This window comes from Microcaecilia unicolor, chromosome 1 (genome assembly GCF_901765095.1).
Source record: "Microcaecilia unicolor chromosome 1, aMicUni1.1, whole genome shotgun sequence".
NCBI lineage: Eukaryota > Metazoa > Chordata > Amphibia > Gymnophiona > Siphonopidae > Microcaecilia > Microcaecilia unicolor.
In genome coordinates, this window is record NC_044031.1 from 641,116,013 (window position 1) to 641,133,722 (window position 17,710).

A 17,710-nucleotide genomic window follows, 5' to 3' on the forward strand; every position below is an offset into this window, starting at 1 on the left:
GGAAAACTCTCTATGGACTCAAAACTTAAGAATTCTAAATTTTCCATGGAATGATTTCATGTCACCGAAAGAGATGTTTTTTAAATTTTTGAGAGAGGAGTTTAAATATTCTGAACAAATGTACCCTCCTGTTCAAAAAATTTATTATTTGCCAGTTAAGCAGAAAAAGACACAAGAACAGGAACGAGGAACAACTAGTCAAGCCACAGATCAAACACCGTGCTTGGACTTAACTGCCTTCCTGGAACAATCTATAGAAGAAGAAAAAAAGAAGAAGATAAGTGCATAAGTGCATAAGTAATGCCACACTGGGAGAAGACCAAGGGTCCATCGAGCCCAGCGTCCTGTCCACGACAGCGGCCAATCCAGGCCAAGGGCACCTGGCAAGCTTCCCAAACGTACAAACATTCTATACAAGTTATTCCCGGAATTGTGGATTTTTCCCAAGTCCATTTAGTAGCGGTTTATGGACTTAGGAAATAAGTACATAAGTACATAAGTAATGCCATACTGGGAATTTTGTTTTTCTTCAAGACAAGGAAGCTTTCCTGAAACTGTATTTTCAAAGATCCAAGATTGATTTCTTGGGAGGTAAAATTCTTATCTTCCCTGATGTATCTAGATGGACACAAATCCGAAGAAAGAAGTTTCTTGAATTTAGGCAAGAGGTGGTATCACTCCAAGCAAAATTTCAATTGCATTTTCCGTGTAAATGCGTTGTTATGTATAAGGACAAGAAATATATTTTTTATGAGGTTGAGCAACTTTCTGACTTTATAAAGGCCAGGAGGCAACCTGGACAATCCTCTTAGTAATTTGGGCTATAAGAGATAAGAGAAGCCATAATGTTTATTTGATATATTTTTTGTTAATTACCAATTCCTCTTGGTTTATATTAGGACACCTTGGATCCTATAATGTGGGCTAATTAGAGTTTCTGAGTTATTATATTTTTTGGAAATATTTTATTAAATTTATGAGTATCATGAACTCTGTAATATTCCTTCAAAGATATTTATCTTTGTAATTCAGTTGATTAAAATGAATAAATAAATAAATAAAAATAAAAAAAACAAAATCTCTTTCCAGGGAAATGAAAGATAATACTAAGCTCAGAGAAGTAAAATGTGCCTGGAGTATAAGGACATTTCTAAGCTGTTTCTTTTTCTATTGAATAGATAGAACTCCCAGAAAGGCTTTAGAAAAGGTGATGAGAGAGACGCAGCCTCCACCTTTCTATAAATTGTATTATTGTAAGAAACAAATCAAACTCAATAGAATTTCTTTCAGCTGGATGAGCTCCTGAAGTTCATTTTATATGCTGGGTTGACAGTTAATCTGTTTACTATTTTTATTTGCTACCAAGAAATCTGATCCAATAATTGCTTTGTTGTTTTTTTCCCATCAACACAGTGACTTGGCACTTTGTGCAGTGTGAACCCTTCTCTAGGACACAGCGCATTTCCTGGTTATCCATCTCAAAATGTGGGAGGGAGGTTGCTTTGCAGCAGTACTTTGTGGGGGTTTTTTTGGTTTGTTTTTTACTGCTTGATGTATGACCAATTGTTTTTGCCCAGGTGAGCATCAGGCGGGTTACTTTACATACAGTTTTAAAGGGTCATTTTCAGCGTGGTTTAAATGTAGTGTGTTATATCTAGCAAAAAAGGTGCTGGTACTCAGTACCCCCAAGTACCCCCTCAAAAAAGCCATGTTTAAATGGGCAGGGGCGGCTCTTTCCTGCCTAAACCATGCTGCGGAGGTCATCTCTGGATTATCAGCAACAGTTAACTGTGCAGTGCTGCAGAAAATCTGGTGTGACCGCCACAGCACTGCTTGGTCAGTGTAAGCTTGGTCTGGGAGCAGAGTCATGGCAGATCCGGAAGATATGTTGGCCCTTCAGTAAATGTGCATTATTTAGGGAAGCAATAGCCAAGCCTCTTCACCTCACTGTAGTGGTTCCTTGGCCAGTGAAGTAGGAGCTAAAGGAAAAGATACAGTTTTTCTCCAAGAGTCGCCTCCTCCTAACACTGTCAATTACAGGCACTTAAAACAACCCCCTGTTCCAAAATCTGTGGGAATAGTCTACAGTCAAAAAAATCAAAAAGTACTTCCTGGTAAAGTCACTAGATGTCTCTGCACATCCCTAAAGGAGCAGAACCTGAGTGTCTCTGCATCAGTTTCCTGTAGTTTAATTATTGTATTCTTTATACTGCCTTTTCAAATGTAGAAAATAACAAACAATTCACAACAATAATATGCAGCTTTAAATATATATATAGTTGAACGTCACAGAGTGCCCTGAAGAAAGCTTTCTTTTTAGATTAATTTGCATATTGGGAAGGATCCATTCATCTATTTGTGTGTCCATCTGTACACATAAATACAAAGACCCACAATACAGACACAGATACACACACACACATGCTTAATTGTTATCTAAACCTCCTTGATTGATAAGAAAGGCAGTAAATCAAGTTTTTAATAAACGCAAACATATACACACACACATCCACCCATGAAGGAAAATTCTATAAAAGGCATTCACTTTAATTGGGTGTTCTGTCCTTGGAAAGTAATACTTATACTAGGCTTGACATTCAGTTTAAAACACAGTATAGAACATTGTACTGTTCTAGGCAAAATATAGTGTAGCTTAAACAGCCAGCATAAACCATCCCCAAGCAGAAGCTTCACCAGTAGACTCTCAATTCTTAAGCAAATCTTCTTTGTTGTAGTACTCAGAATAAAGAAAGAAAATCCAACTTACAGTTCAGTTGCTCGTAAAAGAATTGTGGCCTTCTACCCATAGAGTCTGTATCTAGCCACCTTGGAGGCAAGGGGATGGCCAGAACCTCAGCCCAGCTGAGAGGAAAAGCTGTAACACTCAAGGAAAATAAAGGGGAGAACTCAGAGAAAATAAATGGGGAATGACATGGGGTAAGATGACTTTGGGAGATGTCTTGAGAAATGTCTTGGGGAATGACTTTGGGAGATGGTGAAAAATCTTGATGGAATTACAGTAGATTAAGGAGGGATCAGCCCCTAGAATAGCTGCCAATCACAAAGGATTGCTAGGAAGACTGGGCTCTCTCAGAAAGCCATTGTTGCCAGGTAGTTGTGGGGAAACAAGCACATTTTGCCTAAAAAAACAAGCCTAAAACAAGCGACGTCAGTTCAAATGGAAGCCCAAGAATATATCCAATTATTTTGCATGATGTGAAATTTAGTCATACGCTAAAACACTCTTTAAAACATTAAACATGTTTATATATATAAACATAATATATCTCAAGTATATCGATTGCACATTCTCAGCCCAGGCCAATCGTAATCTATGTCAGTCACAGAGAGGGTGGTGGACGCTTGGAGTGCCCTCCTGCGGGAGGTGGTGGAGATGAAAACGGTAACGGAATTCAAACATGCGTGGGATATGCATAAAGGAATCCTGTGCAGAAGGAATGGATCCTCAGAAGCTTAGCTGAAATTGGGTGGCGGAACAGGTGGGGAGAAGAGGGGTTGGTGGTTGGGAGGCTAGGAAAGGGGAGGGCAGACTTATACGGTCTGTACCAGAGCCGGTGATGGGAGGCGGGACTGGTGGTTGGGAGGCGGGAAATACTGCTGGGCAGACTTATACGGTCTGTGCCCTGAAAAAGACAGGTACAATTTCAAGGTAAGGTACAAATTCAAGGTAAGGTATACACATATGAGTTTATCTTGGGCAGACTGGATGGACCATGCAGGTCTTTTTCTGCCGTCATCTACTATGTTACTATGTCAGTCAATCAAAATGTCCAAGACATCGTTATCATCAGTATTGTCTGATGCAATACATCTCAATGTAGCCAACTCAAACACTGGCTATAATGAAAGACTTATAAGCTTGCCTCCCCCTCCTCTCCCCATCCATGGTCTGGCATCTTTCCCTCCACTCCACTTCCCTGCCCACTGTCCGCCCTCTCTCCCTTATTCTCAAACCACCTCCCTAAATCCAGCCACTTGGTGTCACTTTTTCACATTGACTGGTACTCCAGGTCCTAGAAGATGCATGCTTGCAAGCTAAGGCATATCTCATCTACATAAATACATTTTCTGGACTGAGTAACTTGGAGATTGTCTATAAATTGAAAAGTGCTGGAGAAAGCACTGATCCTTGAGGCAATGCATTCTTCTGATGTTTCCAAGTGCTCACTTTGTTATCAAAATGACCTTGAACTGACAGTTGCAAATTAGGAATTCCAGTGCTCTGATAACCAAGTAGGGGATGTTTCAATCAGCTGTATCACTAGACCAGTTTGCCAGATGGTGTCATAGGTTGCTGTGAGATAAACACTATGCCAGATCTGAGGTTTTTCTGGGATCTGTTTTCAATAAGGTCAGCACCTGATCACCAGTGCCACATTCTTTACAAAAGCCAACTTGGTGTACTGATAAGACTAGATTGGTTTGGCTTTTTGGCCAGGGCTTGGGATCCTGGTTTCTTAGGCAAAAACAGTATTTTTCTTATATTTTGCTCTTTGTTATTATTCCTTTCTGCTCTAAAATGTTATTTTTTAAACTTATAATATGGAATTGTAAACTACTATGATGCCTGCCATTTTCTTCCTGCCTCTACCTTGTTGTAAAGGTACAGGGAGGGGCAGGGGTCGGGTGCGGGAGGGAGCGGTGTGTGCCTGTGCAGGGGAAGGGGTTTGCGCCTGTGCAGGGGAAATAAAATGATGCGGGGGGGGGGGGGGGGTTGTGCTTTATTGGACCACCAGGGAAATTTAAAACAAAATCAGGGGGGGGGGGGGGTGCTGGGAGGTAAGAGGTAGGAAGCACAAGCTGGCAGCCTTTATAGCTTCCTGCTTGTGCTTCTCTCCTGTCCGACAGCTCCACAGCAGTTGTAAAATTTGCTTGTTAAATTAGGGCTGCTGTGGAGCTGTGCATCCCCTGGAACACACATTAGATTACGAATGAGTCCATTGGAATACTAATGAGCTCATTGGAATACATTTGCATGGGGTTCTTATCTAGATTGTAAGCTCTTTGAGCAGGGACTGCCTTTTTGTGTATGGTGTACAGCACTACGTATGCCTTGTAGCGCTATAGAAATGATAAGTAGTAGTAGTAGTTCTCGGTGGCTGCTAATGGCATACATTAGAGCCACAGAAAACCCTTTTGTGCATTCCTGGCTATAAAGCAAGCATTAATAGCAAAGTAAGCTTTGTGAATCTGGCCCACTGTTCTGTCACAGCCCCTAACCTGCCCTTGCAACTCCCATGGCCATGTCCCCTTTTGAGTTGTACACTATGAAATTTAATCCGTTGTCATAGATCTGGGTGCAATTTCTAATTTTTGCCAGTTAAGTGCTTGCTAATTCTACTTTATTTATTCATTTTGACATTTATACTCCACATTATCCCAAACATACTTGAGTTCAATGTGACTAATAGTAAATAAACAACAGACAAGGTTTACAAAGCCATAAACAAAATATCAAATATAGACTATCGATGGCCAGTTGCAATCTAAGATACTCCATCAATGGATAGAAATCTCTCAAACAGGAAAAATTTCAGCCTTTTACAAAATACCAAGTAATCAGACTGACCCGTGATTGCCATTGTCAGGGAATTCCACCACCTAGCACCCTGGTATCTAAAGTCATCAGAGTGAACTTACTTATAACACACTCTCTTGCAATCTGGAAGATGAAGTAATCTCTAACAACTGTTAAATGTAAGCCACATTGAACCGAAACTTGTTTTTGGATAATTGTGGATACAAGTATGGATAAATAAATAAAGTCTAAAGCAGTCCCTACGACCAGAGTTTATATTGTGTAGGGGAATAGTTATTAAGGGCTGCAAATAATCCAGAGTCATGCCGTATAATATTAGAGAGATCAAAACATATAATTTAAAAATAATCCTGGCTTTAATGGGCAACCAGTGGAGTTTGCATAATAATGGAGTGACTCTATACCTTGAAGACAAACCTAGCAGCAGCATTTTGGGCCTGTAAGACACCCAAATCAGGTTTGGGCGTGGGTGGGTAAATAATACAACCAGACAGAAGGTATAACTTCAACATAAAAGTATTTATTTACAATAACACAGTTCCTGGTCCTGTTAACTCACAGGGCCAAGTCATAGTAAGGTCTTTCTTAGCACACATCCAAGTTCTCTATAATTCAAGAACATAATTATTAGTTTTATATTCAAGTTTTATATTCATGTACTCTTGGGCTTGTTTCCTCACAGAGTCTGAGGCATACAGAGGGGCGCCACACTGGCGGTTCAGCAAGCAGCCGTAAGCCAGCCTCTGGCGGCAGCTCACAACACAGTTTGCGGCTGTGGGGTTGTCACGCGCAAACCACAGACTCTTACTTCTGCTTCATGGGTCGAGTCTCACCCAAGCCTGGCCTACAGCACACTTATATAGTTCATTGTAAGCAGTACCAACCGTTCCAGTTCCATATATGAAAATAAGAGGACTCAGTTCTACCATGTAAATCTACCGGAGCCCTGAAGGGTGGGAGGCATTCGTTGTAAGGGAATGCAGGTTAAAAAAAATGTTTGTTCAGTTTCTCATGTTATTTGTATACCTTATTTTGCTTTATTTATTTACATATGCAAGTTTGGTCTGATTGGGTTTTTTAGGATTTGTAAACAGTACTAATAATGCAGTACTCTTATGCAGTTTAGTTCCTTAACTTTCACATGCACACGGGCTTATCACAAGTGTAGAGTAATTACATATCCTCTGGGCTTTACCCCAGCTATACACTAGTATTTATACTCAAAGCTTATGGTAATTTTCAAACAGGTCACAAACAACTCAGAGATACTCCTAGCTTACCTCAGCCAGGCCTCATTACTCCAGTCATCTCAATTCAGGCACTGCTTTCCCTTAGGTTCACTTCTCCCTCTCCAAGGTCTCTGATCAGGACCTTGCTCCTCCTGGGCTCGCTCCTCCCGAGGCCTCTCTCTCCTGCTCTGTCATAGGGCTTTTGACTTCTTGTCTATTTGGAAAGCCACTCCCCCCTCAGTTCCTCATAATGCACCGGTTCCTCCCATTGTAGTTCTGCAGTTCAGCCAGGGACAAAGCAGATGACCATCCAACACCACCTGCTGTAGGATGGCCTCATAGGGTCATTTGTAGCCTTAATTTGATTCTTAATTTGTAATTAACTAATAAGTTTGTGCATGGATCTGGGATCCTCTCCCCCATTTGAGTGACCTACATAGAAGCCAGGAGTTGTTGCTTTGATAGGCACCTACTGAAGAACAGCACACATCGTTGTGCAATAGTATATTCATGAATTTGCTCACAAATTAATCATAAATAATAGTTTAATAGTTTAAAACACTTGCGGGCTCATTTCTGAAAGAGGACGCCCATCTTTCGACACAAATCGGAAGATGGGTGTCCTCACAGGGTCGCCCAAATCATCATAATCGAAAGCCGATTTTGGGCGTCCCCAACTGCTTTCCGTCGCGGGGACAACCAAAGTTCACAGGGGCATGTCGGAGGCATAGCAAAGGCAGGACTTGGCGTGCCTAACACATGGACATCCTTGACCCATAATGAAAAAAAGGGCGTCCCTGACGAACACTTGGACGACTTTACCTGGTTCTGTTTTTCTTACGACCAAGCCACAAAAAGGTGCCCGAACTGACCAGATGACCACTAGAGAGAATCGGGGATCACCTCCCCTTACTTCCCCAGTGGTCACTAACCCCCCTCCCGCCCTCAAAAAACATCTTTAAAAATATTTTGTGCCAGCCTTAAATGTCATACTCAGGTGCAGCACAGCAGTATGCAGTTCCCTGGAGCAGTTTTAGTGGGTGCAGTGCACTTCAGGCAGGCGGACCCAGGCCCATCCCCCCCCTACCTGTTATACTTGTGATGGTAAATGTGAGCCCTCCAAAACCCACTGTACCCACATATAGGTGCCCCCTTCACCCGTAAGGGCTATGGTAGTGGTGTACAGTTGTGGGTAGTGGGTTTTGGTGGGCTCAGCACACAAGGTAAGGGAGCTATGTACCTGGGAGCAATTTCTGAAGTCCACTGCAGTGCCCCCTAGGGTGCCTGGTTGGTGTCCTGGCATGTCAGAGGGACCAGTGTACTACAAATGCTGGCTCCTCCCACGACCAAATGGCTTGCATTTGGTCATTTCTGACATGGACGTCCTTGGTTTCCGTTATCGCCGAAAATCAGAAACAACCAAGTCTAGGGACGACCAAATTTAAGGATTTGGATGTCCCTGACCATATTATTGAAACAAAAGATGGACGTCCATCTTGTTTTGAAAATACGGGTTTCCCCACCCCTGGATAGGGACGTTCTGCGAGGACGTCCAAATCGAAACGAGGACGTCCCTTTCGATTATGCCCCTCCATGTGTTTTTGCCTCTAACATAATTTTCTTTTTAAAGTCTGTCTTTGCCTTCCTTATCAGTGTTTTATATTTGACTTGCCATTCCTTATGCTATTTCCTGTTATTTTCAGTCGGATCCTTCTTCCATTTTCTGAAGGATTTTCTTTTAGCTCCAGTAGTTTCTTTCACCTCGCTTTTAACCATGCGCCTGTCGTTTGGCCTTCCTTCCTCCTTTTTTAATACATGGAATGTATCTGGTAATTTTGTTGACATAGCTTTGACTATTTTACCCAGCACAGACATCAGGCTCACAGGTCTCCTGATATTTGTTCATACCTTGAGCCAATTTTAGAATTTAGTTACTATTATCCTTTTGTCCTCAGGTACAGCGGTAGCTTTGCATAATGGATTACAGCTTACCAGTAGCAGTTCTTCAATTTAATTTGAGTTCCTTTATATCTCTTGGATGAATTCTATCAGTTCCCATTTATTTGCTATTATCTAGCTCATCAGTTTTCTTTTGCACCTCCTTCATATCTATTGTATTTATTAAAATTTAGCAAATGTCATACAGGGAGTCACAAAAGCCCAAAACAAATATTACAAATATTTCATGTACAACTAACAATATTTAAATACCAATAGATAATCACAGAGAGGCTCTTTTATGAAAAGGCGGTAAGCCCAATGCGGGCTTACCGCATGCTATTACGGGACTACCGTCAGCCCAATGTGGCCACCGGCGGTAGATCCGGGTCAGCGTGCACCACTTCTGTGGAAAAAATAAAAACTATGGGAATGGTTAGCATGGCGGTAACCCGCTGGTAATTGGGCATTGCTGTACGCTGCCCGGATACTGTGGGAGCCCTTACCGCCAGCCCAGGGTAAGTGCTCACTGCCGCATGGCCACGCAATAAGAGTTATCTTATCGTGTGGTCATTTGGGAGGGGGCTTTTTACCCGCTGTGGTAAAAAGGGCCCTGGTGCACAAGAAAAACGGCTCCCACCACTACCCAAGGGCCCCTTTTCCCGCAGCTTGTTTAAAGGATCCCATAATAACCAAAGCACAATTAAAAGAAAGAAAAACAAATCCCACACAAATAGTAAAATTCCAATTGTGAGCATAAATTATTGTTAGCACATAGACCTGTTCCAGTCTATCAGTTTAATAACTGATTTCAATGCTCGTAGGAAAAACTAAACCTGGACCTCAGCTTCACTAAAGAAAAAGAGATTTGCCCTAATACAGTGAACTAGGATAGAGAAAAAGCAGATAAAAACATCTTTTTTTTTCTCTATCTCAAATAAAATATAAAGACCCAAGAAGCATTGTCGGCATTGCTGTGGTGGGAATCGCTTGCGTGGTTTGGTAAATGAAGCCCTTAATTGCTGACTAGTGCGTGACAACTGCAAAATTAACACTGGTGTTTTCCCTGTATCATGTATTGCAGGCCATGTGTTAATATTCTGATTAACACATGGTACCTGCTCCCCGTTAATGCAGATGCACTTAGCACCTCATATTTGGGAAGCAGGAAGTGATCCCAAATTAACTGTGTGTTAGTCAGTTGGTATACGATAAGTGCATCGTGTTAACTAATGCTTCTACATGCACTCTCCACTCATTTATTTATTCATGACATTTATATCCCACATTAGGCTGTGGCTTACAAACAAACAATAAAGTGAATAAAACATAATAATGTACAGAATATAACACAAATTACAATAAGTTGAAGAAGCAAATTAATACATGTGCAGTAAGTAACCAGGGATTTAGAATATCTCAAGGACATACAAATAATTAAGGATGGATAGTTGAAAGCATAATTAGGCAGGACTAGATGAGAAATGAGATTAAGAAAAGGGTGTGGGCAAAACTCAAATAGATTTATTTGTATTCAGAAAGGCCAGACTGAAGAAATGTGTTTTTAGAAGACTTCTAAAAGTTAGGTAATCACCTGTAAACCACTTTTGTCTATTGTTCACTGTGTGAACATGGGGGTGAGTGACGTTCCCAGCTGTGGATAGCTTGAACAATCTTGGGAGGCAATGTGGTATCTGCACCAGTTAGAACCAGTTCTACCCTGAACCATTTTGAGGGACGCATCTGGAACACTGACCATCATGGAACTGGTTTTTCAGACTCTTGATCAGTGCAGTGAAGATCAACAGGGCCACCGATAGGGGGGGACGGGGATAAAACAGGAAGTTGCAGTAGAGAGTGTGGGACACGGCAGAAGGAAAGCCTCAGTGACGGCCTCTGACTGAATCGCTGCCAGGTGCAGGAACCTGTAGGTGAGAACAGTGGGGAGGAGGAAGAAAGGGGAGAAAAGCAGCAGTGTCGGGAGGGGGGGTGGGAGATGGTGAAGGCAACAGCAGTGGGTTGGGGGGGCAGCGGCATTGGGGCCCTGAAGATCTTTTGCCCTGGGTCCAGCTTTGTCTCTTGGCAGCCCTGAAGATCCAGAGTCTCAGCTAGGCAAGAGAAGCTGTTTCTATCCTTTTTGTCATCAGACAGGTTCTCAGAGGAGTTGCATGAAGAACTTGGTTGACACTCTGGATTCTGTGCCACATCAGAATAACTAAGATTTTAGCCTCTCTTTAAAGGTTGCTTGACCAGGAACAGAGAAGACACTGCAGAAGTGATTACAAGTGCTGAAGACAAAAAGAGATTTGTAGTTAGGCCTCTGATCCCCATACACCAGAGAAGATTGAAATTCCTGGCACAGTGGAAAAAGTCTTCATTGTATTCCTGGCCATCCTGTTATGGCAGTCTTTGCTCATTCTTCTAATACCAGCTACAGCCAGGAGGATTGACCCCATCTGACTTGGAGATGTGAACAGTTCTTGTACTCAGTAACCCACAACGTTGAGCCACGATCACACCTATCGTTTTGGAAAAGCTAGAGATCTTTTTTGGACAGACAAAAGTGAAGTTAGACTAATTGGCATGTGTGGGCTGCGTAGTTTCACTTGCACTGGTAATGTTTTTATTTTGTGTGTTACAATCCACTGTTAGGAATTACCCAATTGTTATAACAAATCAGGAATTATTAGTGCACAGTAACAAATCAGTGTGCTGCTGCGGCTAAGAAAGCAAATAGAACGTTAGGTATTATTAGGAAAGGAATGGAAAACAAAAATTAGGATATTATAATGCCTTTGTATAGCTCCATGGTGCGACCACACCTCGAATATTGTGTTCAATTCTGGTCACTGCATCTCAAAAAAGATATAGTGGAATTAGAAAAGGTGCAGACAAGGGAGACAAAAATGAGAAAGGGGATGGGACGACTTCCCTATGAGGAAAGGCTAAAGCGGCTAGGGCTCTTCAGCTTGGAGAAAAGGCAGCTGAGGGGAGATATGATAGAGGTCTATAAAATAATGAGTGGAGTTGAACAGGTAGATGTGAAGTGTCTGTTCACGCTTTCCAAAAATACTAGGACTAGGGGGCATGCGATGAAGGTACAATGTAGTAAATTTAAAACGAATCGGAGAAAATATTTCTTCACTCAACGTGTAATTAAACTCTGGAATTCGTTGCCGGAGAATGTGGTAAAGGCAGTTAGCTTAGCAGAGTTTTAAAAAGGTTTGGACGGCTTCCTAAAGGAAAAGTCCATAGACCGTTATTAAATGGACTGGGAAAAATCTACTATTTCTGGGATAAGCAGTATAAAATGTTTTGTACATTTTTGGGATCTTGCCAGGTATTTGTGACCTGGATTGGCCACTGTTGGAAACAGGATGCTGGGTTGATGGACCTTTAGTCTTTCCCAGTATGGCAATACTTATGTACTTATGTAGATCTATATTTTGTGATTTATTTGTTGCAAAAAAAAAAAAGATATTTTTGTACACTGGCTTTACAATTTGTTGATCATATCTTCAATAAAACAAATTTATTTTTGTATCTGAGCAAGATCCTTCAGTAGATCAGATGTCTATTTGAACCTGCAGGGAACTTTTATTTTTAGTAACGTAGCCCTAGACATTCCTTGTGTGCTAATTGCTCCTTAAGGTAATTACACTACACCCTTGTGTTACTGCAGATCAGGGGAGGTAAAGTAGATACACAAGTTGCATTTTCAAATCTATATACAGTAAGTGCATAAGTACATAAGTAATGCCACACTGGGAAAAGACTTAAGGTCCATCAAGCCCAGCATCCTGTCCACGACAGCAGACAATCCAGGCCAAGGGCACCTGGCAAGCTTCCCAAACGTACAAACATTCTATACATGTTATTCCTGGAATTGTGGGTTTTCCCAAGTCCATTTAGTAGTGGTTTATGGACTTGTCCTTTAGGAAACCGTCTAACCCCTTTTTAAACTCTGCTAAGCTAACCGCTTTCACCATGTACTCAGGCAATGAATTCCAGAGTTTAATTATGCGTTGGGTGAAGAAAACTTTTCTCCGATTTGTTTTAAATTTACTACACTGTAGTTTCATCACATGCCCCCTAATCCTAGTATTTTTGGAAAACGTGAACAGACGCTTCACATCCACCTGTTCCACTCCACTCATTATTTTATATCTCTATCATGTCTCCCTTCAGCCATCTCTTCTCCAAGCTGAAAAGCCCTAGCCTCCTTAGTCTTTCTTCAAAATTCTATCAGAACAAAAATCAAGCAAATAAATAGTTGGCATCCACAACAATTTTATAAGTATATAAGCATAGACCTACTGGGACAGACCAAAGGTCCATCAAGCCTAGTATCCTGTTCCAACAGTGACCAATCAAGGTCACAAGTATCTGGCAGATTCCCAAAGAGTAAAACAGATTTTATGCTACTTATCCCAGAGTGGATTTTCCAAAGTCCATCTTTAAATCCTGATTCACTAACTGCTCTTACCACATTCTCTGGCAACGAATTCCTGAGCTTAATCTCTTGTCAAGTGAAGAAAGATTTTCTCTGATTTGTTTTAAATTTACTACGTAGTAGTTTCATTGCATGCCCTTGTACTTTTGGAAAGAGTAAACAAGTGATTCATGTTTAACTATTCCACTCCACTCACAATTTTGTAGACCTCTATTTCTCTTCTGTAAGCTAAAGAGCATCTTTAGCCTTTCCTTATAGGGAAGTTTCCCTTCCCTTTTATCATTTGGTCGCCTTTTATGTACTTTTGAGAAATGGTACAAAGTCTATCAGTAAGATACACAAAATTGGCATTAATTAAATCAATATGAGATTTGCCCACAGTACTGTAAAGGAAAGAAATTAGTCAATCAGACAGCAGTAGGCAACTTGATTCATTGTAAGTGTTTGGATGGAAGATAGGACAGATTTGTGCTGAGATTGGACATGGCACCTACTATGAACAACTATGTTGGTATACTAAGAGAGACAGAGAGCTAAACTTGAGACTGAAAATGGAAAACAAGCTAGCAGAGAGAATTCCAGATTAGAGTGGACTTCTGATTGGTCGGCAGGTCCACTGATACCAGTTGCCCGGAGCAACTTGAAAACCTCCCTTAACTGTAGCTCGTTGTGAAATTTCATTGATATCTGCCACATGACCGTAGGCTGGAGCATCCTTCACAAGGAAAGATGGCTTGATACACAGTTCAATTAAGCGACTCATTAACCCAATATTGCGAACCTCAGGTAGAGTATATCCCATCCTGTACTCTGCAGACTGTTCTGTTACGGCCCAACAGACAGGGTTCCCATCTGAATCCACAGCACTAAAACTAGGGAAGTGGTGGATACAGCGCTGTATATAACGCAAACTGCGCTCATTCCCTCCAAATCCCCAACCCTGGTTTACTTGATCGGCGTGGCACTCCTTCAAGGGAGCTATTCGAAAGATCTGACCATCTCTGCAAAACAAATAAAACAACAAGTCAGACTCTGCCCAGTGCTGAACAAGGAAAGGCAGGAATGAGGAATACCATAGTACAGAACTTTATTACTGGTCAGTCACTGGATAAGTTTACTCTAGTAAGTACTATGAATAAACACATGACATTTATCCAGACCAGGGTTACTGAAGTGCAGCCTGCTTACTGTGACTATATGATATGAAAAGGAGCCTTTAATTTAAATGTATTAACTGTGGCTATTTCTATTAGAAAAACTAACCCCCCAATATTCAGAAGGCAGTGGGCAGCACTTTGACTGCCTGCCGCCGGTGTTAAACCCAGATATTCAATGCCAGGCCATTTCTGGTGACTGACTGAATATGCGGGTTAAATTGGCCACTAAACATTTAACCAGTTAAGCCAATATTCAGCAGCTGACCGGTTAAGTTATAGCGGTACAAGATAGGACTGCTATTTATGTGGTCCAATATAACCACTAATCATATCCGGTCTGGTGCTGAATATCCACGCCTAACTGGATAAGTCATGCAACGTAGCCAAAAGTGTGATGAGATTATGAAGCTTTATTTTCCAGCAGCAACAGAAATAATAAGACAAATCAATTGAAAAGTGAATTATAAATATTTTAGAAGAAAAAGATCTTGGTGGGTATGATGATACAACTACATAGTCAGAAAAAATGCCAAACTATGTAGTTACCACACTTGTGGTCAGAGAGGAAATTATTTTTTTTCTGTGCTATACAATATGTCAATTTTCCAAATGATTTAAGGTGGCAGTGGGTTCCAAGTGCTTGCATGCTTTCAGATTTTAAAAAATGCCAATCTATGGCACAGATAACAGATGGCTTTTGAAGTTTTTCAAAGGCCAAAAGTTATGTATTTTTGATTTGTATTCAAAATGTGTATAGCACTTGAAAGAGTGCAAGAAAACAGCAGGGTAATCAATCTACAAACTCCAAGATGGACACCAAACGAAGCAGATATGTATGTGGAAAACAATATTTAATTGATATGGATATCTATATCAATTAAATATTGTTTTCCACATACGTATCTGCTTCGTTTGGTAGCACTTGAGAGAGACAATTTGGAATCATTCATATTTGCTTGCTTTTTATTTAAATATAGCCACTTCTCCCTTTTTCACAACTTCTCTATAAGGATCTTTTAACTTTCCACTTTCCCAGTATCTGTTGAAGATACTTCACTCCAATGTGCCATTGAGCAAGTGTCACCATTCACCTGTGCTCTAATTAGATTAAAAGCTCTGTCGAGCAGGGACTGTCTCTTCATGTTCAAGTGTACAGTGCTGCGTACGTCTAGTAGCACTATAGAAATGATAAGTAGTAGTAGTTTAAAAATGTTTTATCTCCTTTGAAAATGTGAGCAGATGCAGCTGGGTTCTAACTCTTGTCAAGATGAAGTGCATTGTTTTAAATTAGGCTCTCCTTTCTCACAAAAGGTCCTTTGATGCCTAACAAATGTATAAGCCTCTTCTCTGCACCATTGTCTAATCCATGCATTGAAACAACAGCATTTAACTTTTGGAGAAGGCGGCCATTTTGCTCTCTTCTTTCACCACGTGCTGCTAGCCGGCTATCAGATCAGCCTTGCGGTCACGATACCTCGCGCTACACGGCAGCCACGTTTTGGCCGTCTTTCGGAGAGGCCGGCCATTTTGTTTTCTTCACTCACCACGTGCTGCTATACCCTTGCGAGTCACGGTACCTGCACGGCAGCCACGTTTTGGCTGTCTTTCTGAGAGGTCGGCCATTTTGTTTTCTTCATTCACCACATGCTGCCATACCCTCGCGGGTCACGCAACCTCGCGCTGCACGCCAGCCACGTTTTAGCCGTCTTCCGGAGAGGTCGGCCATTTTGTTTCCTTCATTTACCACGTGCTGCTATACCCTCGCGGGTCCCGCTACATCTCAAACATGCCTCGTCGGCCGCGCGACACAAAGACCAATTCCAGCCTGGCTGCAGCAGCGCAACCACAACGTGCATCCTCAAGGCAGATTAAACACTCACAGCGGTTTACCAACTCCGACTGCCCCCCGCTGCCACGTGCCTCTATACCGCTGACATCAGACATGCCTGCTTCCTCTGCTCTTCCCTGCCAGCCGGATAACACTGTACCAGGTGCTGTGTTGTCTGGTAGCGATGCAGCTGACACGCTGCGCCCACATGACCTACCAGCCAATCCCTGCCTACATGGCTCCAACATCAACCCATGTGACGGCGGCGGACCGGTGCTCGAACCCGGCCCAGGTTCGCAACCTTCATCCCGACCTTCCTCAAGCCGCAGATCATCATCCTCAGGCAGGCAGGCGCTGCACGTACACAGCTCCAAACGAAACAGACACAGGTCGGTTTCCAGATCCAGTGTGGACAGGCCACTGCACAGACACCACAGCGATTGGGATGACGGCCTTCACTTCAGCCACGGTGCAAAATCCTGCAGCTCCAGAAGCAGCTCTGGCGCCTCCAGGTCCCGCCGCTGGCACCACAGATCGCCTTCCACCTGCAGGCATCGTACTTGCTGCACGTCCCATCACTGTCGCAGATCCCCTCCCTCACCCACACAAGTCCGGCTTATGGCTACAGCGGCGAATTGGGAGCGTCTCCGGTCTTCTGCCTCACCACATCGCAGACCTGCAAGCGCGCCTTCCCGGCCGGCATAGGCGCCCGGTATGGGAGGCTAAGCCTCCCCAGCCAGAAGTGCAGCAGGGGCAGTGGGCGGACCGTGCGATCCCCGTCTAGTGCGGTATCGCTTCTCCCCCGCCGCTCTTGTCACGTCGGCTTTCAACTTCGAGGCTTCCGATCTTTGCCCCCCCCCCCCCCCCCCCGTCTGGTGCGGTGTCGCTTCTCCCCCTCCGCTCCTGTACGTCGTCTTTCAACTTCGAGGCTTCCTTCCGGCAGCAGCAACATCAGCAATGATGTAAACGCTGCTTTCAGCCTGCCCCGGAAGCACTCTCTGTACAGCTTCCCGCGTAGGAGGGACGCTGTCCAGAGAAGGCTTCCGGGGCAGGCTGAAAGCAGCGCTTACATCATTGCTGCTGCTGCTGCTACCGGAAGGAAGCCTCGAAGTTGAAAGACGACGTACAGGAGCGGAGGGGGAGAGCGATACCGCACTAGTCCGGTTGGTGGGTGGGGGTGGGAAGCGATGCCAGCCAGCCAGCCAGCTGCCAGACCAAAGGGAAAGGGGGGTGGAGAGAGGAGGATGTGAGATGCCACATCTAAAGGGAAGAGGGAGGAAGGAAAGCAATGGCAGGGCATTTGAATAGGAAAAAGGAGGGGGTGGAGAAAGGAGTGAGAGTGATGGAAGCAAGAAGGGGAGGCAAGAGAAAGGTGGGATGCATGAAGGAGAGGAGAGATGCATGAAGACGCTGGAGGAGAGAGAAAGAGAAAGTGGACAAATGCAGGGGAGAGTCAGGGACATGGAAAAGAGCAGGGGAGAGCCAGAGAGAAAATGCTGGATGGAAGAGGGGTACAGAGAGAGAGATTAGTGGAAAGATGGGGAG

At 43.0% G+C, this 17,710-nt stretch overlaps 1 protein-coding gene across 5 annotated transcripts in view; it reads right to left on the reverse strand.

Annotated features, from left to right (window-relative positions):
* Positions 1-13,748: 13,748 nt before the first annotated feature.
* Positions 13,749-17,710, reverse strand: part of LOC115482199 (glycine N-acyltransferase-like) — a 62,490-nt gene continuing 58,528 nt past the window's right edge. For all 5 annotated transcript variants that reach the window (XM_030221832.1, XM_030221839.1, XM_030221823.1 and 2 more), the window contains one exon: positions 13,749-14,181. In XM_030221832.1, coding sequence (XP_030077692.1) covers positions 13,764-14,181 — 418 coding nt within the window. In that variant the 3' untranslated portion in view covers positions 13,749-13,763. The remainder of the gene's footprint in view (positions 14,182-17,710) is intronic.